The sequence below is a fragment of the Opisthocomus hoazin genome, chromosome 34 (genome assembly GCF_030867145.1).
Source record: "Opisthocomus hoazin isolate bOpiHoa1 chromosome 34, bOpiHoa1.hap1, whole genome shotgun sequence".
Taxonomy (NCBI): domain Eukaryota; kingdom Metazoa; phylum Chordata; class Aves; order Opisthocomiformes; family Opisthocomidae; genus Opisthocomus; species Opisthocomus hoazin.
The window spans coordinates 2,989,614-3,012,472 of NC_134447.1; the positions used below are offsets into that span (position 1 = coordinate 2,989,614).

The window sequence follows — 22,859 nt, forward strand, 5'->3', positions numbered from 1 at the left end:
GTCTTTGTCAGCATCGCGCCCTTTGTGTTGGGATCTTTCAGCTCAATCAGGAAACTCCTCGGAATTCCTGTGCTCCTTCTCATTCTGGGAGCAGGCACAAAATTTTTGTCCTGTTCAGAAAAGAAATGCAGACATATCTCATCTTAAGGCCCACACTTCAAATGACCTTTCAATGTTGATTTGAAGCAGCAAAAGCCTGTAATCCTCTCCTTTCACCTAGCGTAGGGGTTGCTCAGCTAAAATACTTCTTTTCCTAAATGAATATAGCCAGGATGTTCCGAAGGCTTGAGCAGTGGTTTGCACTCAGTCGACATTCTTTGGCTTAACTTCAGGTTCCTTAAGCGTGAAATATCCCTGAGCTCAGCATCCACGCAGGGGAGAGACACAAACCCGCTCCTCCTCCAAAGCGCAGCTCAGAGCCAGAGCTCAATTCCGTGCCCTGAATCAGTCACCGGAGAAACTTCTGTTCTCCGTCCCTATACGAGGGCTGGATTCACACCTCACGCGTGTACAGTCAGTGACTAACGTTCAGTGGCATGAAAACTCAAGCAGAGACTTGTGTAATTAAAACACGCAAATATTCAGTGGATGGGGTCAACAGAATCATCTTGGTTTTATACGGAACACTGGAAACCATGAACTGTCATTAAAAAGAGCTCAAACCAGAAAAATTTACAGTAATAGTGAAATAGATAAAAATAGGCATGAAAATTAACCAAGAAAGATCTGTGCTCATCTTTAATGTCTATGATCCAGAAGAAAGAAAATTTTGCTTTTATCATTCCAGGTTTCCCTTGAATTTTGAGGAGCTTTGCAACACTGCCCTAGAACCTCTGTACTTCACCCCAAGAGAAACAATTCTTAACAGGAGTCTTCGTGCATTTGCCCTGTGACTGCCAAGGTGAAAATATGAAAACCCGAGCAACACCAGAGGTCCCCTGTGGGATTTCTGGAAGAACAGGGACATATTGTGAGCAGCCCAGACACTCTGAATATGGACTTGATCGCTCTGCAGCAGCACAGGCCTCAAGGCCATCGAGAGGCCGGCTGTGGATAAACAGATGCCCCAAGGCTGGCTGCAGGTAAACAGACGTTCTATGAATAGTAACCAATCATAGTCAAGTTCTGCCTATATAATCCGGGTGTTCTATTAATAGACGCTCTATGAATAGTGACCAGTCACAACCGAGTGCTGTACCGAGTGCTGTCCATATAATAAAGATTCTCTGCTAATAAAGGTGACTGTTATGGATCATATTGATCGAGTCCTCGTTCCCACCGCAACAGTCCCCCACCACCTTACCCCACTTGTCGGGCAGTTCCTTCTATAGTGGCCTGGTTTTCCATAGTAACGGCAAGGGAATGATGATGGAGGTGGACCCACGGGTCTTTTCATGTAACTGGAGATTTTTGGGGAAAAAAATAAAAAGGTATGCTATGTCTCTCTTGCTAAAACAAACATCTCTACAACCTTTCCATAATCTCCAAAGAAAAGATTTGGCATTCTCAACACTTACTTGATGGGATCGTACTCCTGGCAAGACTGCACCATCATGGCCTTTATTTTATCCTCTTCGGAAGCATTGGCCGCAGCCAGGTTGGCAGTCTGTTGAGCAGACAGTTATTGGCACACACACTGGAAACACATTTCAGCCCACACAGCAAAGACAACATCACTCATCCCATCCTGCAAAGAACAGCACAGCGCTAGGTGGGGGGCATGAAGACAGCTGCTTCTACAAAAGAGAGTTGTCCTGGAGATGTTCTGGGGAGTCCTCACGCCACAGCATGGTCTTTGTGTACCTGTCAATCTACTTGACAGGAGCATTCTTGGGCACTCCAGTCCTTAGGCTCTGTTCGGGCCTTACAGAAGGACTTGTGTAACCAATCCAATTCTATTCCGAGTGGACTGAACCTGTGCGTAGAAAAACCTGTAGTATTCAGTGTTTTTAAACCGGTTTTTAAGCCCCAGACTATTTGAAGGAGAAGACATCCACTGCACATTTCACTGAGAAAGACGTATGCAAGTATCCTTATTTCCATTTTACGGCATTGAAAGGACACCCAGCTGAAGAGTCGGGGCAGTTGTTTCTGCTTGATGAAATTCAGCTTCAGACACGGAAGCATTAAAAACAATCAAGTTTTTTAAAGTCACTCAGCAAGACAAAAGATTCTTTTCAGTAGAAATTTGACCAAGCTCCCCCCCTGCTAACTTCTTGAACTACTGTAAGAAAAACATGCACTTTCTTCCAGTTGATTGTGCCCTTTTAATAGGCAAATTGTAATAGAGCCCTATGCAGAACTAGATCTTCAAATCAGTGAAGCCAGCTGATTTGTTTTAAAGTCCTCTTTGTTCAAATATCTGAAGGGTGGGTGTCAGGAGGATGGGGCCAAGCTCTTTTCAGTGGTGCCCAGTGACAGGACAAGGGGCAATGGGCACAAAGTGAGGCACAGGAAGTTCCGTCTGAACACGAGGAAGAACTTCTTCCCTCTGAGGGTGACGGAGCCCTGGCCCAGGCTGCCCAGGGAGGCTGTGGAGTCTCCTTCTCTGGAGATATTCCAGCCCCGCCTGGACAAGGTCCTGTGCAGCCTTCTCTGGGTGACCCTGCTTCGGCAGGAGGGTTGGACGAGATGACCCACAGAGGTCCCTTCCAACCCCTACTATTCTGTGATTCCAGATACAAGCAGGCTCTAAGGGAGCGACTGTAAATGGTCTGGACCTTCAAGCACCTATCACTGAGATCAGTCACTCGTGGGTTTGGTTTTATACACGTTCATTCAGAAAAGTGCCCACTCGTTTCAGCGTTGTATTAAATGGTTGTTTCATACACACAATTTTTTCTGAACAGTAACATAATCCAGACCAACATCTTTGAAATCATTTCCATGAACTCTTACAGAAAACTTTATGGATACCTGACTAATTTGTTGGAACCCAAAGAGTTTCCAGAAGACATCCAAAACCCACAAAATATTTCTAGGAATAGACCACAATTCAAGTATGCCCTTTAATACACAGTAATAATAAACCAGAAAACTTTTGACTGTAACACACTGCCTCCATGCTAAGCCGGTCTGCACTGAAGAGGTCAAGTACGTAACAGTTTTGAGCTGCTTTATCTTATGTTCCTGCACTTTTTGGAAATATTTGCGTTTTCCAGAAAGCTGAAATGTGTACACCACTTGGGCAGTGTTTCACATTTTAGAGCCAAACTTCACAGGAGTTTACAGAACCACAGACAGGTTTCGCGACAGCGCTGTTGTCTGTGTTACAGAAACGCCTCTGTTTTGGTTCTTGCAAACCCCACTGAAATGTCCACAACTTACAGGAATTGAATTCTTCGCTGAGAATTGTGGTAGTTTCCAATGCAAAATTAATGAAAAGTGTTAGAAACGGTAAACGGCATCTGAGGTTCTTCTTCTTTGTGTCTTGAAGATGAGTAATAGTGCCACATCACGTTGAGTCTGACAAGGTGCTCACCTTCTACCTTCCCAAAGTGGGAGCTTCTCTTTAAAGGACAGTGTCAAAAGATACTCATATTTTAAGATTCAAATAAATATTTTAAACTATTATAAATGAAAGTAATGTTGTGTTCAGATTGAAACAGTGATCCAGCTATAGATCACAGTATAAGATTTAAAAATATGAAGGAAACTCTTTTGATTTTTAAGGATTTGACAAGAATATATATGTACCTTAATAAGCTGGGCCAGAGGAAGACATGCAGAAGAGTCATCAACCTGTTCACAAAAAATGAAACACATTTTGAAGTTCTACAACCAAAACACAACAATAGTTAACCTCTGCTGTAGTCTGAAAGTCTGCACTATATCCTCTGAGCGTCACTGAAAGAGGCATTTCCAACTTGGTGTGATTTGTACTTGTTCCAAACAAAGTCCAAACCTTTGACAGCCTGAGAGTGCCGATGTGATGAAGGAGAAGAAACTAAAACAACCAAAGCCACTTGAGATCTACTCATTCCTCCAGAATATCTCGGAGAGAGACCCTTGCCAAATGCTCAACACTGCTTAAAAGTCAAAGGAGTAAGGCAGCTGTCAATATTCAGCTAAAAGGGATTTTAAAAAAATTAAGTTTATTTGAGAAGGAAGCGTCACTTCAGGAAACTTTTTTTCAGTGTAGTTTTTAAATGAATCGGTTAATGTCTCATCATTCATAAATGCACAAGGTTAGGCTTCTAAGCACACAGTAGCTGCCTGTCAAAACAAAGTCCAGGCATATCAGCCCTGAGACATGAACGCTGCCCCTCCTGCCAGTAAGTGTAAAAATGCCAAACTCACCGTACCCCACAAAACCCCAATAAAAGCACCAATCCGAAACATTAGCCATAAAAGTAACCCACCACTTTGTCTAGAAAAAAACAAACTGCTCGAAGTGTTGAAATAAATGTGTTTCCCATGACAGAGTAGCCTATAAAAACTGAGAAAACTGATTTCCTGTATTTTATTAGACCACGGGCCATACTGCCCAAATTGGTTTGGAAAGTGTGAGAATTTAATCTTATTCTCCTTGCTGTCAGACCAAAACCAGTTTTTAATGATGATGAAAGCATGGATTCAGAGCACAATCCTGGAATTTTTCTCTCCATTGCAACCACACTCCTCTCTCCCAGATACCTACTGGAGCAGCTGCAGGAATGAAGTCCTCAGGCCGCTTGAGGGCTGCGGTGTTTATTGAGAACTAACATCAAAGTGCAGTTTTTCCAAGGGTAACACTTATCTGGTTGTTTTTCCAGGATATTGAATTCCATTATGCCACCAGCAGCAGTACAGCTTACACTGGTAAAATGATGCCAGAAAGACACTCAAATCACATGCAGAACGGCAAAAAGAGACCGTCTTTCCATCTCAAGTCTGACCAGAGGATTCGACTTCCCTTCTCTTCAGAACATTTCGTACCTAGTTCTGTTAAAAAGGAAGCCTGATCGTGTATTTTGAAGCTTCACGCTCCACATGACACTGCTTTTTACATGTGGAAAGACAGGCCTATGTTCTCTCACGGAAGCACAACCATTATAATTCTGTGGTTTTTCAGAAGCAAACAAGAAATTAGGAAAGCTCTCTGTTGGAGTCTAGCATTGAACAGTCTCCTCTTGACCAGTAATTGAAACACAGCTGTTCATAAACTATTACCTAGTTTGCGTTTTTTGCCAGGAAGCAGTTGTTATGTGGCCTGCAGGATATGGTCTAATTTCTTAAAGGAGGTAATAGCACTCCTTTCTACTAAACAGTTCTCAAAATCAGAAAATAGGTAACTTGGGTACTATTTACTATGTTTGTCCAACAGCCATCTTCCAATGATCCCACAATCTTGTGCCTTTTTTCCCTTGAAATTTCTACTATAGTATTTCCTGCCAGTTCCTCCAATCAGTCAAGTAGAAAAAACATCTCTGCGAAAGCTGTATACAACCTTAAGAAAATACTGCAGAAGAATTTGAAAAAAAACCCAAACACCCAAAATCAACAGTCAATATATTAACTCCCATTTCCAACAGAAGGCTAAAAAGGAACTGACATAAAGCGAGTGGGAAGGGGCACAGAAAATAGGAGGAAAAGGCTAACCTCACTGCTGGAGGGCTACATTTAGATTACAGTGCTTTCCTAAAACCTGATAGCCTGACTGCACTCAAATTTCAGCCAGGAAGGATCACCGTTGTGCTTGACAGTGCTCAGACAATGGCCAGGACTCTCTGCATTTCTGCAGCCTCTGAGGACAAATACCACCTCGAGATCCTCGCAGTCTGAAATAGGAACACTAAATCAAAAAGTATCCACTTCCTCGCTCTGGCTGTAGTAACAGTGGGACAGCAGCGCACATTTGGAAGTGTAGAATGATAGCTAACAGAAGAGCAAGACAAGGAAGAAATGTTCAAAGTATAAGTTCTTGTGCATGCTCTTCTAAAAAACATCGTAACTCCTTTTAATTTTGCTGCTTTACTGTTCTACAGTAATTGACAAGCTGTCCAGTGACTTCTTCCTACCACACTAAGATGCACGTTCTCCTTGGAAATGTGTACAGAAATATGTGTATTAAAGACAAACAAACAAACAAAAACCCCAAACCCCACACTTTAGACTAAGACCTGAGCTAACTTTAAGAATAAAGCTAGTTGTGTCTCCAGCACTAGCAGCACCTGAGGCTGCAGCGCTTTTACAGTGCAAGAGGGAGAGGGGACTTGTAAAGAGAGACGCACGGCTTGCACCTTGGCTTGACAACCCAAATCAGGGACAGTCAGAGCGAACAAGAAGGGCATGGTTTTGCTTTGTCCTTCACTACCTTTCATTAGTTCTATCTCACACTAAGTCTTCTCTCCCGCTCCAGGATTGTTTGGTTGTTTTTTTGTTGTTTTTTTCTGAGACGTCTCTGTTAGTTTATGGGAAAATGCTCCTTGGAAAGGTAATACGGACATGCCAGGGAACACACGAGGCTAAAAGAATGTGAACTTTATTTATGAGCTTGGGACTTGTCTTTATAGGCAAGGCAGTAAACAAAGAGAAAAATACTGTTTTCAAGAAATAAAACCCCATCTGAATTATATCAAATACCATAAACGTGGTTTATGTAAATGCATGAAATTTACTACGAGGGCCAGTTCAACTTACTCAAAGTCACAATAGAGAGGCACTGATGTCCAAAAAGGAATTTGAACCCACCAGTGGTAGAATTGCAGAAGTCAGGTTTAGACTTGGTGTTTTTAGACCTACATACAAAAAGTTTTCCATATGAAGTTAATTGCATACCATTGCAAGGAAATCAGAGGCTGTATGCTTCAGAAAACATAGACCCAGAGTTCATGAGTTTCTGATTTAAATTATCCTAACAGCTAATCAAGTGATCAGATCCAGTGATCCAGGGTTAGTGTAATGCCTCACATGATTCTAGTGAAGAAAAAGCAGTCATACTTCAAATAAAGATGAAAAATACAAACCACCACATAGTAAGTTTTTTACCATAAGGGCTATTTTGACATGCATAGTTACACATAGTCGTCGAGCCAAATGGCAAATCAAGGTCTAGACCATTACCAGTTCGATATTTCCTTGTGTTACTTGTTTCTATTTCAGCAGCAGAATGACAGTGCTTTGAAACCTGAAGAGCAATGCTGCCCCTTTTCCAAATATATCTTCAAAGCGGTGGCATACTAAAGAAAGGCTGAACCTTTGGGAAATTAAAGCAGCGTCCAACCCTGAAGTCACCCACACCCAAAAACGGACAGCAGGCAGAAGTTAGGAAAAAGGACAGGGCTCTTACCCACAAAAGCACCAGGCTCTAACCTGCTGCCAGAATTTGTACATTCTGCTTTATATGCTTTCATTTGCAGGCAAACTGTGAAACTAAACTGCTTCATCAGATAAAGTGGAAAGATTAGATGCAGAACGTGATAATCCCATTTACATTCACGCCAATCTATGAAAGACATTGATGTACTCAGCGGGGCCCAAACAATATCATTTCAATTACACAGGCTTAAGAACAAATACCCACTTTTTAAGGACGTGAAAAGAAATCATTTAGCTGCAAGAACTGGCCTCAAAACATATCAGGTAAGTTGGGGTTTGTATTTGTTTGAACCCCCAAGGTAGAAGTAAGAAACAGGACACCAGGTTTAACAATAATAGGTTCTCCATGGTTTTTGATAACATTGTCAAAAAACATTAGGCAAAAAAAAAGTATTTAAAAACAAAAGCTAAGTGATACAACGTGAAAATGGAAAAAAATACACTCCAAACAATTCTTCTTGCAAGAAACAAAAAGCACACAACAAGCTATGCAAGCGTTCATTTAACCAGCTACAGACAGACAGGTGTAGAACATGGCACCACGCTCAGCTGTGCAAACCTCGAACCTATGTGATCTAAAAACGATCCTGCATTATCTGTGCAACACAAAATCATACAGGAAGTATTCCAGCATATTCAATATGAAATACAATGCATCAGTAGGCACAAATACCAATATTCACATTAGAACTGTGCCAGTGATGGCATTCCTCAGCTTTTACTACGCTGAATCGAATACAGTGCATTTACAGCATATACCATGTTTTAAGGCAATGTGTGGAAAATTAGCACAAGGCTACACCGTTTAGAATTAAATGCAGTTTTACAGAAAAAAAGTGGGAGATTGGTTTTTTACGTACTGCTTTTGATGTTCCACTCCCTGGCTCAGTTCGACTTCTGGAAGAAGAAATAAAGGTGATCAGAAGTTAAAATAAAGCACTTGTACCCAGCTTAAAGCAGTGAAAGCAGATTACAGAACCTGAAAACCAAAACAATGTGTTCTGATAGTCTAGTGAATGTCGAAATGTATTTGTATCCAGAAACTGGTCTCTCTTGGGACATGCAGTGCAACTAAAACAAAACCCCTAAGTCACATGTCTACTTCATCACAAATTACTCTAAGAGTTCTAAACTTCTTGTTTGCACGGGTCACCAGCTGGCAAGCCTTGGTCTTTCCTCTATAGGCTTGTGTGCAAAAATACCCAGATTTGGGGCGTAAGAACACTTGCCATATCCCACCCCCCTCCCCCAAATGCAAGAACTAGTCAAACACTGAGAATCAGACTCTTTGGAGGATGGAGCAGATGGTAAGTTTACACTACAATGCAAATGCCTCTCTCTCTCTACTACAAAAGCAGTAAAAGCAAACACAGAGAATAAGGAATCTCTCCACACAGAGGAAACGGGATCTACAGCTTGGGTCTCAGAACAATCAAGCCCAAGAACAAACCCAACAGCATCATCTTAAAAGTTACCATTGTTGGAGTTTGAACCCCATGTCCCAGCAGGCCTAAAAATGTCTGTCTGCTTTGGTGGACACAGGTTAAAATCCACCTCATTCCACCAAAACCTAACAGCAGCTTTAGCAGGAGAGGTACAACCTGAACGCCTCTGTGAACTGACGTCCATAAACCAAGTTAACACCCTGAAACCCCTAACCGAGCAGGCAATGCTTTACAGATACCTACGCAGCATGTGTTTTGCTGGTAGCTCTGAGTCCTCTGGCAGGGATTCTTCTGACAATAACTGATGAGTTCTTCGGAATCAGGGCATTATCATCAGTGTATTCTGAAAAAAACATGAATTCAGAAAAAAAACCTTTGTGAATTCATAGGAATGTATATTCGTATGTAATTACATAGCACTTCAGAGAATACCTTTACAGCTATGAAAGCAACATTTTATATGTAACATCACGCTTTTGTTGTCTCAAACACACTAACAGTACATTTCAAGTAATCTTTGGGTTTGATCATCAAACACAAGCAGCAAAATCTTTTTCTTTTTTTTAAAAGTAGTTTCAATGCCAACAACAAAAGGGTCTCAGAGGTCACAAAAAGAGAGTCTGCTAATGCATGAAGTTCTTTCCTGATGGAGATTCAGTTGCTTTTGCTTCTGGTAGGCTACAAAACCAGTAGATCTTTGGAGAAAAACAAGGTCTCCCCTGCAGAAACCAGATTGTAGCATCTGACTGGCTTGCCCTGCAACAAAACAGGCGCTTGGCTAAAGCATGAAGCTCTGTGCCATTGCCTTCCAAGGTGTTCACTAAAAGTGATTTCCTTCTGCTGCCAGTGCTCAGGACTGACAGAACAGAGAGGAGAGCCTGCCAACTCTGCTTCTGCGAGCTTAATCCGTCAACAGCCACACTTATCAGCTGGGCAGTGCTTCACATTTCAACGGAAACTGTTGGGGTTTAACGCAGCAGCCAGCAACGAGGTCCCGACAGCCGCTCGCTCACTCCTCCCCTTCCCCCCCAGTGTGATGGGGAGCAGAAATGGACAGAAGGGGAAACTCAGGGGCTGAGATAAAGACAGTTTAATAAGACAACAAAGGAAATACTACAGCTACTACTGCTACTGAATATGCAAAACAAACTCTATACAATACAATGTTCCCACCACCTAATGACCGATTCCCAGCCAGTTCCCCAGCAGCGATCACAGAACCTGGAACTTGCAGATTTCATGAATTTTGCAAAATTCCCGCTGAAGACCAAACTCCTGCAAAAGTTCGAACTCCCAGACAGGAGAGGATGCCAACTCATAGAAAAGCGAATTAAAGAAAAAGGATGCCTACCCCCCTGCTAGCCACCCTTACAAATTGAGCGTGCCATCCCTGGCATGGAATATTTCCGCTGCTCAGCTTGGGCTGGCTGTGCTCCCTCCCAGCTCCTGCGCACCTGCTCGTCAGCTGAGCATGGGAGACTGGAAAAGTCCCTGACTTCATAGCAATGACTGAAAACATCCGCATCGTCAGCACTGTTCTCCTACTAAATCCAAAGCACAGCAGCTACTGGGAGGAAGATTAACTCTATCCAAGCTAAAACCAGGACAGTAATGAAACTGCAGTGCTAGGATTTGAATCACAGAAATGTTGGGGCTTTTTTCAGCTTGCTTTCACAAGGAAGGCAGAATTGGCTCAAAGTAAAGCTGTCTCTCCCCTCTTAAGCTAATCGTCTAGTTTGAATTAACCAAAGGGATGTGAATTCTTTCGATTCACTTTTCGCAGAGCAGAGACACTCAAACTAAATCACTTACAAAGACAGGCTTTAACAGCCTTTCGAAAACAGAGTGTGCCTGAAGCTCTCCATGCTTTGCCTTGGCTTTCACCACGCTAGTCTTCTGCAGAGGAGGGAAGCCTTGTGACCTTTTATATAAAGCCCAAACAAAAAAAAACACTACCTGTGACACTTCGACTGAATAAGCTTAAAATGCAAAGGCCTCTCCACGAGAACAGTGTTTATCTTGTTCTTACACAAGCTGGATAAGATTAAATCTTTTAAAGCACTGTCAGCAGCCATTCCCTGTAATCTGCCGACGGTCTTCAATATCAAAAGCCCTTACCCTGACAGACGAATCGGAACGATACTCTGAAAACCAAAGATGATGTATGTCTAGTCAAGCTCCGTCAGGGTGGTTTTACTCAGTGATCACACACAGAACAGGAATATTTCACAATTTACACTCCATTTTTCAGCATATTATTCCTACAGGCAGGAACCTCTCTCAGACCAAAACATACCTATCAGAAGACAGTATTTCAACAACGAAATGAAAATTTTACTTCTATTTCCAAATGATGGAATCCTTCTTCAGAAAACTGGGAAATCTTTGAGACAAAACTAATTTCTGATCTTAACCCCTACGGAGCCGAACAGCAAGCTTCCTCGGGACTTTGGAGCAGTTTCAAATCATAGGAGAAAGGACTACTAATGACAAAAACAGAAGCTTTTACAGAAGTGCTAGCCTGAAGCCAACAGCTGGAGCTCTTCTCAAAAGGAAAATCTCACCACCACACAGCCACTGTCAAGAAAGGCCTGCCCTGGGGCTGTGTGATGGAGCAGGAGCTCAAACAGCTGTCGGGCCCAGACAAACCACTGCCAGGAGATCGTGCCAGCTGCAGTTCTCAAAGCCCAAAGCAGCTGCTTCTACCTGCTGAACGGAGTCACACAGAGCACTCCTTTTGGTCCACACCACAAACCACTGGACTGAGATTCCAGAGACGGAGGATAAGCAACAGCGGCTCCACAAAAAGACAGGAGTTTGCTGTGCCTGTGCCGGACTGAGGATGGTGGTTGTTCTGCGGATGACTACAAAGGGTAGCACCTCTCCGAGAAAGAGACTGAATATATGAGGATAGCTGGATATGACTAAATATTTTAAAGCACTGTCAGCAGCCATTCCTTGTAATCTGCCTACTGGCATCTCCCAGCAGGAACCTGTTCCCCGAGGGCAGCAGCATCCCCTGGCAGAGACTTGGCAACTCCCAGGACCTACAAAGTAGCGTCCCTCGGCCTCACCACACACCTCAACCTCTGCAAAGTGAGCAGTGACCTCCTGCGCAACAAGGCGACTTTTCACACGTGTCCAAGCAGAGCTCCAACAGAAATACTCAGCAAGCTGGAGGTAACAACATGGGTGATTCCTACTCCCTTTGAGCACAAAACTTGTTTTACTGCCAGTGACGGACAGTGAGTGGCTACTGGGCTTTTCTCAATCTGACCTGAGATTAAAACTAAGGATTCAATTCAGCAAGCTTGCAAAAGCAAAGGAAGATTTGGATGTTATAGTAAAGTCAGGAGCAGAAGAGACAGAACAGTCAGGAAAGAAGTATTTCAAGGAACGAGTGGAGGCAGGCAAGTTAACAGCTACTTTGACTGCTGCCTCATGATGACTTAGAAAGCTTAAATTAACAACTGCATTAGTATCCACAACCTTCTTCCTGCAAAAAAGTACAAACAACTCAAGCCACGCTCTGAAATTTATACTGCTTCACATTTAATGCACCACTTAAAAATTCCATTTTTCAATTCACCTATAATTCTAAAAATCTGCTAGTTTTAATAATTTGGGTCATATATACGGTATAAACAGGTTACTGAAAAAAGTTCCTACTTTCTTTTATGGCCTGCTTTAATCCACCATTTTGATGCTGACAGCATTGCAAAGGCATCTCTCTGAGCACTGTCTAGAGAAGTATTTTCACTCCGATAAAGGACAGAAGCTCAGCAGAAGTCATCAGAAGGCAAGCCTACATGCGAAACGACAAAGAAAAGCCTTTATTAGGCTTGGATGTCTTGCTCACCAGCTGTTACGTGACTGGGGAAGCGATCTGCAGAGTAAGAGATCAAAATGACTGCTGACATGCCAGACTGCCTCGACCAGAAAACAGGGTACTTCCCAAGAACACATTTTCTCCCTGCTGCTTAAAAATATGCTTTCTCCTCATCTCATTTTTCAACTCTGTTCTAATCAGCACCACTTGCACACTTTGTGACAAACCAGTCCTCTGTGTCGCTGGCACTGCCTCGAAACATCCTGATTAATAGACTGGACTGCTATTTCTGCATTTTCAGCTTCCACCAAAAGAGGATCCCAACCACAGTTGGTATCTCATCCTTGCTTGAATTAGCTAGTGCAGTAGGCCAGATGCTTCATGGAACTTTGATTTGCATTATGATTATACAGTACTGTGCTCCAAAAGAGCACCTGCATTGCTTTGAAAGGATGAGTCAATAAAATCTAACATACTTTCAGTCATTAATCTGATTACACAGACTGCCTGATGCCTTAATGCCTTATTGGCATGGCTTGCCACTTCAGCGTGTGACTGGGAAAGCGAAAGCCGAGCTGGACACCCCGTGGTAATGAACTAAAAGACACCTGCCCTAAGCCCCTGGCCAAGGGACACTGACCTCGCTGACCGCACAGCCCCGAGAGGTCCCAGCCCTGCTGGGGACAGAGCCCGAGCAGCTCCTTCCCAGACAGACCTTGCATGGGCTCCACTGAAACATCATGGTTTTGGAATGGGCACACGGCTTACCCTCAGTTCACCCAGGGAAACGGGGAACTCCAAACCCTTTAGGAAGGCTCCACACAGCAATGCTGCCTGGCAGCCCAGGAATTAATTGCACGCTGAGGCGTAACCAAAGAAATCCCCCACACTAGCACATCAACAAAACGGCACGGGGAAGGGCAAGCCTTAAAAGCTGCTGAAGTGTCTGCTCTGAAATGCTCAGTTTGCGCAGTCTTGAAGACAGCAGCTGTGAGGCCAAATGGTTTCACTCAGAGTTAGCCTGAGGTTTTCTGAAGACATCACATCGTGGCACTACTACAGCTGTCAAGTGCGTGCTGCGACACTGAACTCCAGCAACGGCTGACTTCAAGAGACAGTCTGCCAAGAGCACTGTTCTTCCCTAAAACTAATCATCTAAGGCCAGTTCAGACTCCCATTTTGGTGTTACAGTTTGTTGATTTTGCCTGATAAGCAGAACAGCACATTCTCCAAGTGTTCTGAGTCAGAATGTTACAGAAACCTGAGTCACGGAGTTTGCAGTTCTTCCACAATACTGTGAAAACATCTGTTATAAAAGACAGGTCATGAAATTCACATCAAATTTAATAGAGGCAAGTTAAAATGCATCATTCCTGAGAACAGGCTTTTGGAAGGGAATTCTGCCTTTACAGAACACGCGTCTATAGGAAGCAGGGAAGAGGGCACGCCACCCCCCCACACCCCCCCTTTTTAAAACAGGTCCTGATTATCCCCACAGATATCCTCCCAAACCTTTTTAGCATTTTACCTAGAAGAATTCCAGGACACCAAAGCTTCTGTGAGCGCTAAATGTCGCCCATCAACCACATATTCCTCCATGCCTAGCTCTGCTCTAAAGCACGGATCCAAAGGCCGTCGTCAGAACAGCAGCCCCAAACAAACAGCTCTGTGAGGCCTCAATACAAGTCACAGCTACCGGTCGTGGCTGAATGGCATTACCGCTGCCCACCCCGCGTATCCCCGGTGCCGCTGGCCCTCCTGATCCCCCACACGCTGGCGGGACGAGCCCCAGGCTGACTCACGCTACGCTGAGTTGAGCTGCAAAGAGCAGAGCGGGGCTCCCGCAGGCTGCAGCCCCATGCGGTGGTCTGCAACTCCACCAGCCGGGCGGTCCCCGAGGCCCCGTGCCCGCCGCCCCACTCACCTTCTTTGCTCTGGGCGTCGGTGATCTGCAGGTCGCAGTTGGATGCCTTCAGCTGCTCGCGGCCCATGATCTGGCGCTTGAGGTCATGCAGGGAGATGTGGAGGCCGTGGAAGCTGATGGTATCAAAGTCCAGTTTGGCAGAGAACTTGTAGTGCACGCCAGGCATGGCTGGGGCCAGGCGGTGCCTGCTCCGCGACGGCGTCTGCTGGTGGGCGGGAGGACGATGGGGAGAGGCCTCCACGGCCCCGGCTCAGCCTTGGCTCCCTCTCGTGCACCCAGCGCTGCCAGGCACGACCGCTGGCGATGGCACCAACAGAACCCCTGCCTCAGGGTTCCAGTGAGGGGTTTCCCGGCCGACAGCCGCAAGCACGTCACTGTGCACACAATGGCACACGGCAACCACCCCCCGCGCCTCATGTGACCCAGCACATTGCGACAAAAGGCCCCGTCACGCGGGCGGGGAGTCCCGCCCTCTTCCTCCTAACACCTCTGAGAGCCATATTACCTAAATATAATAAAAAAGGCTTGTTGTAGTCTGGCAGGGCTAACGAGGGAGCTTCCACGACTGCTGGCTTTACATCTTTCAATGCCTTTTGGGCTGCCAGAGTCCGGAAACCCTCCGCATTTCCTCTTTAACCAAGGGATAGAGGTTTTTGCTCTTTGTGTCTGTTTGTTTCTCCTGTTAATGGGGATTTGGAAGCCTAGGTTTTCACGTGGTAGCCTGGCTTATAAGCCTGTGGCGGAATACGGATTATACGTATTCATTCCAGAAGTCGGCCATAGCCACAGTCCAAACTCCAGCAGCAGAGGCAAACAAGCCTGGCTGTTGGATATGCACCAAAGCCCACCCTCTACCAGAAACCACCTCTCCTTGCTATCTGTCCCCTTAAAGTCTCAGTGGGACCAGGACAGGTACTGCATTATGAATCTTCACTGAAGAAAGCAAGCATACCGCCCTTATGCCAGGAGGGGTTTGTCTGTAGTCTGAAAGGAGACACCTGCATTTGCCTGGAAAGCCAACCTATGGACCAGCTTACCCGCTCTGCAGGGCTGCGAATTGCAAATGCCAACAGACCCTTAAAATTAATAGAATGGATGGAAAGGTACAGTTCTGGTCTTAGGAGCACACAGATGAAAAGGGGAATCTTATGCCTGGCATGTTCCACAGATCTGTTCCTACGCCTAACGGCAACGGGTACTCCTCCACAGATTTTTCCAAAACCTTGCTATGCCCCAGATCCACTGAACGTGGAAGGGAGATGCTCCAGAAGCCCTTACACAAAACCTATTGTGATAAGCCATCTCACCGTCGATTTCTTCCTGGATGGAGTTTATCAGGCCCTGCCGACCCTGAGACAACGTGGTTATTCACAGACAGATTAACTTGGTACTCTGCAAGAGTCCATACCCAAACTCGAGACACCAAGGCCTTAGTCAGTGTGCAGGTACAGTACTAACCCAGACACGAACCCCAGCGTGTCACTTCATCCCAAGTGCCACATTCACCGCACCTTCTTCCATCGCCTCGCGCCGATGAATTGTTTTCCAGGCTCTTCCATCCCGTCGCAGCTCAGGTAGCTGCACTCTGGCTCAGGGCTGACTGGGGAACTTCTCAGTGCTTGAACTTTGCTTCGGACTTGGTACGAGCACGAGACTTCACCCCTTTGGCTTGGCCCCCAGCAGAAGGCAGGCAGGCTGCAGGTCTGCAAGAGGTTGGATAGAACTGAGCTTGTACACCTACCAGAGATTAAAAACCAATCAAAGGAAAAGCCCAGAGACACTGCGTTAGAGAGTGGCAGAAAGAAACATCGTGGCTGGTCACTGTTTACGACACAGGGTTTGGAAGTCAGGAGACTGGAGCTCCCAGCAGACTCCACTGTTTGAATGGAAACACCCCTGAGCTTTTGATCCGGACAGAAATATCACAGACTGCCCCCATCTCAACTTTGCAGTTGCCTGAAGCTTTTGGTTGTCTATGCCCAGTTCTCTTCCACGCTAACAGAGTATGTTTAACCTGCAAAACAGCACTACAAACAGGCAGCCAAACGCCTCTTCTCTCCAAGATGTGAAAAGTGCAGGTAAAGACAGCACAGGTACCATGACCAGTCTTCTGGTCTGAGTCAGGTTTTAAAAAGCAAAGTCTTCTGCACCTCTGTTTTCCAGCTGCTGCCAACAGCTGCAGAAAGGGTCTGGTGCTGATCAGCTGGAGGATCGATGCTCACTGCCAAACTCCAGAAGAGGACATTACACCTCAGGCTGCAGACTCTGAGCCCAGCCTGAAGGACTGAGTGACCTGTCTCTGGCCATCGGGCTGACTGCAGCATTGCACATGCCCTGGCTTCTCAAGCTCTTCCCCAGCAGTCCCCTCCTGGCCACTCTGCTACAGGCTGCCATAGGGTCTCAGGGACCCATATTCAGGACCCACTCTGGCATCTCCCATCAAGAACGTTACTGAGATGCTCTCCCAGCACACTGTGCTCCTCTCACCTCTTCTGGTCTCTCTGCATTGTCCGTTTCTGATCTCCTGCCACAGGTTCTGACCTTCCCTCAGATTCACACTGCTCATAACAGTCCCTCGCTTCAAGGAAGTCAACAAAATGACCACATTCTCCAGGTCCTTGTCTCTCATGGGAACTTCAGTCGGACAGCCAATACAGAAAATGGCAGTGTGATCACAAAAGCATCAAGGCTTGCCCCAGAGGTAGGCAGGGTGAGATTTTCTGGTGTTCTGCAGGGAAGCACAGCACAAAGAAACCTGGTGAGGTTTAAGCATTTACAACTTTACTGGGCTTTAACAGGCTTCTGCTGCCTTCTGCAGACCTCTTGGCTGTTAACACGCCAAACTTCCCAGCCCCCTAGGATGTGAGATGGCTTGTTTTGGCTTGGACTAGGCTATCAGTTAACACCTGCACTGCTGAAACCTCGCTGACCTGAGTGTGCTCCTCACAGCTCTGTCCCCTGCACCCTGTGGGAAGGGAGGCTCAGAGTAAACAGTGCTGCACAGATACGGGCTGATGGCAGCACAATGGGAATATATATATGAGATTGGTGGGGAAAAGGTCGAGTATCGACACTGGGAAACATGATGCCAGTTCAGTGTCTGCAGCAGGATCCAGGCAGCTGCAGAACTTAGCAGTGACTCTCTTTGGAGACCATAAGGCAATGGGGACCCTCACTCCCACAACTGGCCCTCAATGACATCCCACTTCTCATATCCCTGCTCTCCCTTTCCCCTCCAGCTTTCCAGACTGTGGGAGTTGTCCTCTAAGGGTAAGACAAGAGAAAGTGCCCCTTGCTGAACCGCCACCATTTCCCCCACTGGAACCACCCCAGGTCTGCACACAAGGACATCGGGCAGTGGCAGCAGTTCACTCCCGTTCTGCTCCCTCCATACCCCTTTGACCACTTGAATGAAGTCTGCTCCCGGGATCTTCCTCCTGCCCACAACAGCCTCCCTAAAGAACTCGACTATCGGCCACTTCTGTTTGCACAGGAGGTTATGCATCACAATGAGATCCTGGGGTGCACAAAGAAGGGGGAGCCGTCCTTCCCCTAGGGCCATAGGTCCTCTCTGGTGGTGAACACTGGAAAAGATCAGAAAACACCCTGAGAGCACCCATACCCACAGTCACTGTGCCAGCAGGTGTGACACCATCTGGGGTAAAGCAGCGCAACTCTACTGACCTGCTCTTCTCTCTCCTGTCTTCCCTTTCTTCTGAGGGTTTCCGTCAGCAGGGTTTGCTCCTGAGTTCCTGCAGATGTAACCAGAAACCCTTCTGTTACGGCCTAGGAAATAACTCACCCAGCAGCTATTTTTCAGAAAGGGCTACGGTTACTTGTCTGACACCAGCAATGCCCAGACAGAGCTTCTGATGCACCTCCTGAGCACAGGGATGCAGACAAGGGGCTGCTAACACTTAGAGTAACCCACATCATTTAAGAACACACAACAGGGACTTGAATGTGAAAATGAGCACAAAGGCAGGCGTCTTCTCACAATCACTACCTCTTTGTTTTTCATGTCCATATTTTCCTCACCATGAGGAGGAAACACAGACTCTGCAGGCCCTGCAGTCAAATACCGTTCTGGGGGACAGGCGAGAGAAGAAAGCAGAGAGACCTGAACAGGGAATTTTCAAATGGATGATGAATCAAGTAGAAGCAATGGCAAAGTGTAGTACCAATTTACAGAAATTTAAACTTGACGGAACTGAGTAGTAGAAGTGAGTATTACAGAGAAGTAGAGGGCAGCACTGCAATCAGAAGGGTAAGCAACGCAGACAGCTCTAACCGCAGTTTTTCACCTGATTGCCTTAAACAAAACAGGCTTGAGATCCCCATTGCTCACTTCACCCTGGAACAGTCTCATTCCTCCTCTGACAGCCACTGTGCACCTGGCTGAGGACTGACACAATCCACACAAGGAGTAACCAAAGCTAAACACCGTACTTTCCTGGGTGAAATCTCACTGTTATTGCAGGAACCAGGAAGTAAAAAATCCCTGACAGGCTGACTGGAGCATCCCGGCTGTTATAAATCCACCCACCCTCGGTACCCCCATTTCCCAAGAGCTGGCAGCACAGCTTGGGTGGGGGGAAAGGCACAAATCAGACCTCGGGGCCGAGACTCAGGCACAAACATCTGCCAAGGGAGCCGCATCCAGCCAGGAGCGCTCCCCACTGGCTTCTCTGACAGCTCAGCCCTGGGGCGTGCTCCCACCAGGAGGGAGAAACCACTCCCATGTCTGGAAATCCCCGTTTATGACAGGCTGTCAGCAGAGAGGGGTGCTCCACGAGCACGAGCCCCACACGACAGCCTGGGGACAGCAGAGGCCCCGGTCTGTCACCACCAGCTGAGCCCTGGGGCGCAGGGCTGGGAACGGGGCCATGGCCGGGCCTGGGGGGAGAAGGGCTCCAGCTCCCTCCCCCGGCCCCTCCGCACGGGGAGATCCCTGCTGCTGTTGCTGTTGCTGTTGCTGTTGCTGCTGCTGCTGCTGCTGCTGCTGCTGCTGCTGCTGCTGCTGCTGCTGCTGCTGCTGCTCCCCCAGCCCGGCCCTGCCCCAGCCCTGCTCTCCCTCGCCCCGGCTGCCCCCCACCCCCCCCCCCCCATCTCTCACCTCTTTCTCCTCAGGCCCCTCAGCCTCTGCCCCCCCCCGGCCCTGCCCCAGCCCGGCTGGGACTGACAGACCGCCTCCGGCTCCACTGATTGGCTCAGCTGTGGCTGGTGGGCGGGCACAGACAGCCCGGGCCTCTCCTCACAGCTCCGCTGATTGGCTCAGCCATGGCCAGTGGGCGGGCAAAGGCAGCCCCAGGCCTGTCCTCACAGCTCCGCTGATTGGCTCAGCCATGGCTAGTGGGCGGGCACAGGCAGTCCGGGCCTGTCCTCACAGCTCCGCTGATTGGCTCAGCTGTGGCCAGTGGGCAGGCACAGGCGGCCCGGGCCTCTCCTCCCAGCCCTGTCAGGGATTTCTGGTTTCCTGCCCACACCTTCCCTTTTCCCCAGAGTTTTCTCTCCCCCCCCCCCCCCCCCGCCCCCCTCTCTCGCAGGCCATGGTGAGCTGACTCTGCACAGACCGTCCCGTGGGTGGCACGGGCTGTGAGCACAGGCTGGTCGGTGCCTCAGAGCTGCGGGCTGAGCTGTGCTGCCGCTGGAGGCTGGGTGGGTGTGGGCCGCGGGCAGAGGTGCTTTTTGCTGGTCGTTATTGCTGTGGGGGCCTGTGGCAGCGGTGGGAAGGTCGTCAGCCTGCAGCTCTGCAGCAGCTGAAGCTGCCCTGAAGGAGTTGTAATGGCAGGTGCTGCTCTGGGTGTTTTGTTTTCAGTAATGGTGTCACTGAGTTGGAATTGTGTCTGTGTGATCAGGTGCTGGGGATCTTCTGGTGCTGCTCTGCTGTTTCTGGAGCACGACCTGAGAGCCTTTGTCACCCAGAGCTTTCCTGTCTGTGCCCAGAGGAGCGATGGCCATGGCGCTGAATGACTCCCGTGAGTAATGGCTTCCCCAGTAGGCTTGGGGTTAGCGAATGCCCATGGACAAACAAATGCAGAATGTGTTTCCTCCAAGGATTTTGATGTGCTGCCACTCTAGAGTGAATCTGAAGATGTTTTGACCTCCTTCTCCTCCTCTTTCTCTTCTCTGTTCTTCCTTCTGCTTTTCCTCCTCCTGCTCCTCCTCCTCTGGTTCTTCATCATCCTCTTCCTCTTTCTCCTGTTCTTCCACATCCTGCTACTTCTGTTCTTCTTTGCCTTGTTTTTCCTCCTCTTTCTCTCATTCCTCCTTTTTCTCCTGTTCCTCTTCCCTCCTCCTCTGCCTTCCTCTTCCTCCGTCTCATTCCCACGCATCCTGTCGCTGGATCCCCAGGAGAAGAGCTCAGCACCTCCCTCTGCACATCCTCTCCTCGGGAAGCTGTGGAGAGTGGTGAGGTGGCCCCTCAGGCTCTTTTTCTCCAAACCAGACTATTGCAGTGCACTCAGCTGCCCAGCATCCATCTGCCGAGCATCTGCCCATGCCGGGCCCTTTCTCCACAGAGGAGAAGCAATGCTGGTGGCACCAAGGCTGGCTGGAGGGCAGCAGCACGGGCACCTCTCCCTGGCTTTTCCCCACCGGGCAGCCTGCTGCGTGTGCTGGTGCCTGGTGTTGTCCCTCCCCAGGGGCAGGACTCTGCGCTTCCTGGGCTGCACTTGTTGGGGCTCTGTTGGGGCAGGGTGTGACCCTGGGCTGGTGCAGAGAGCAGCACCACGTCATGACTCCGTGCAGGAGCTGGGGTTTGGGTGCCACCGTCGCGAGGCTGCACCCAGCAGTGCAGGCTGGTTGGGGAGCAGTGCCCCGAGATGTGGGGGCAGAGGGTGTGGGGAAGAGGGGGATGGGCTGGGTGGTGAGCGATGAGGCACAGGCTGGCCCTGGAGACCCCTGGGCTGGAGACACTGGCCCAGGGACCAGCCGAGAGCTGCAGGCCCGGAGCTGAGCAGCATTTGCCTTGGGGGAGAACAACAAAACACTGCCTGGCACACAGAGAAGGACCCCTCAGTATTCACATCCCACCCCTCCCTGTAAAAGAAAGCTAAAAAGGGTGAAGACAGCAATGCCATCTGCACTGTTGGTAACACTGAGGCTTTTTCTGTCGTTTTAATGAAATTTTTTTATTCGGATAATTGCATCTGGGGGGCTGGGAGCCCTTGAGGGCCAGCGCGTGCCGCAGCTGATGGCCCAGTCCCGGTTTGGGCGTCTGGTGAGGGCCCCTCCAGTGTCCCTGGTGTGGTGCTGGCCTCTTGTTGGCTGGAGAGTCCTCAGAGCTGCTGGTGCTCATCTTTCAGGGTTAGGGTTAGGGTTAGGGTTAGGCCGCGCCGCCCCCCTCCCCGCGGGCTGCGGGGCTGCGGGAGGGGCCCGCCCGAAACGCCTCGGCGGCGGGGCTGGGTGTGCGGCTCTGCGGGGCGGGCTGCGGCCGGGAAAGGTCCGGCGGGGGAGCGGCGGAGACCCGGCTGCGGGCAGCGGCTGTTCCGCTGCTGCGGAGCCGGCGCCGCGGGCGGGGGCCGGGAGCGGAGGCGCGGCCCGGCCCCCCCGGGCTGCGGGCAGGGCGGGCGCGGGAGGCCCCGGCTGGATCAGTGCGATTCCCGTTCGTGTCTGTGTTTCAGCCCTGGAAAGTGCCCCACATCTCTCATCCTGGACCAAGGGCTTTCGGGGAGGATGGTGCGTTAGGCTGGTCCTCCGTCCCTGGGAGTGACTCTCAGGGCTGGGCTGGTTTCTAGGGCTGCTGAATTCTTGTGCAGAGTTCGACCCCTGCATGATTTACTCTTGGTTCTGCAGAGCTCGTAACCAGAGGGAGGGCTGGGTCTCTGCTGGGGGGTAGGTGGGCGCTGAGAGCTCAGCTGTGCCTGTGATGGCTGCTGCTGCGGTTCCTGGGCTCACACATCGATGAAATCTGAACACGGTCTCTGCTAACAGCTGTTCTCGGTCTGCAGGAAAACCAAATGCTGAGCCTGAACTACTGAACCTGAAGCTGCTTTTTCTTCCAGGGAAAATGCTGCATGAGGCTCAAAGCCTTGTCACTGAGGAGCCAAGGTATTGGCTGGATGTTCTCTCCACCTGGAGAAACCTTCACGGGTGTGAGGGGAAGAAAGGCAGCGTCTCTCCAGAAGACCGCTTGCCTCTGAAGAGGAAATCGGCAGAAGAGACAAATCCTGCAGCGAAAAGGCAGCAAACGGAACAGGTGAGAGAGCCCGTGCCTGAGGAGGGTCGAGTGGAAGCTGGAGAGAGGTGTGTGGGACCGGAGAGAAAGAGCCCTCAGGGCTGCCGGGCTGCAAGCCAGGCTTCCTTAGGAGACCCTCCCAGAAGCAGGGGGAGAAACCTGCTGCGAATGAGCAGCTTGGCA

At 48.5% G+C, this 22,859-nt stretch overlaps 1 protein-coding gene across 1 annotated transcript; it reads right to left on the reverse strand.

The window, feature by feature from the left end:
• Positions 1–337: 337 nt before the first annotated feature.
• On the reverse strand, positions 338–14,663 carry LOC142365261 (E3 ubiquitin-protein ligase RBBP6-like). The gene is made up of 5 exons (XM_075445909.1): positions 14,498–14,663; positions 8,988–9,087; positions 8,092–8,196; positions 1,304–1,400; positions 338–439 (listed from the first exon to the last, which is right to left on the reverse strand). Exons 1-5 carry the CDS (start codon positions 14,661–14,663, stop codon positions 338–340), a joined length of 570 nt encoding a protein of 189 aa, XP_075302024.1.
• Positions 14,664–22,859: the final 8,196 nt, after the last annotated feature.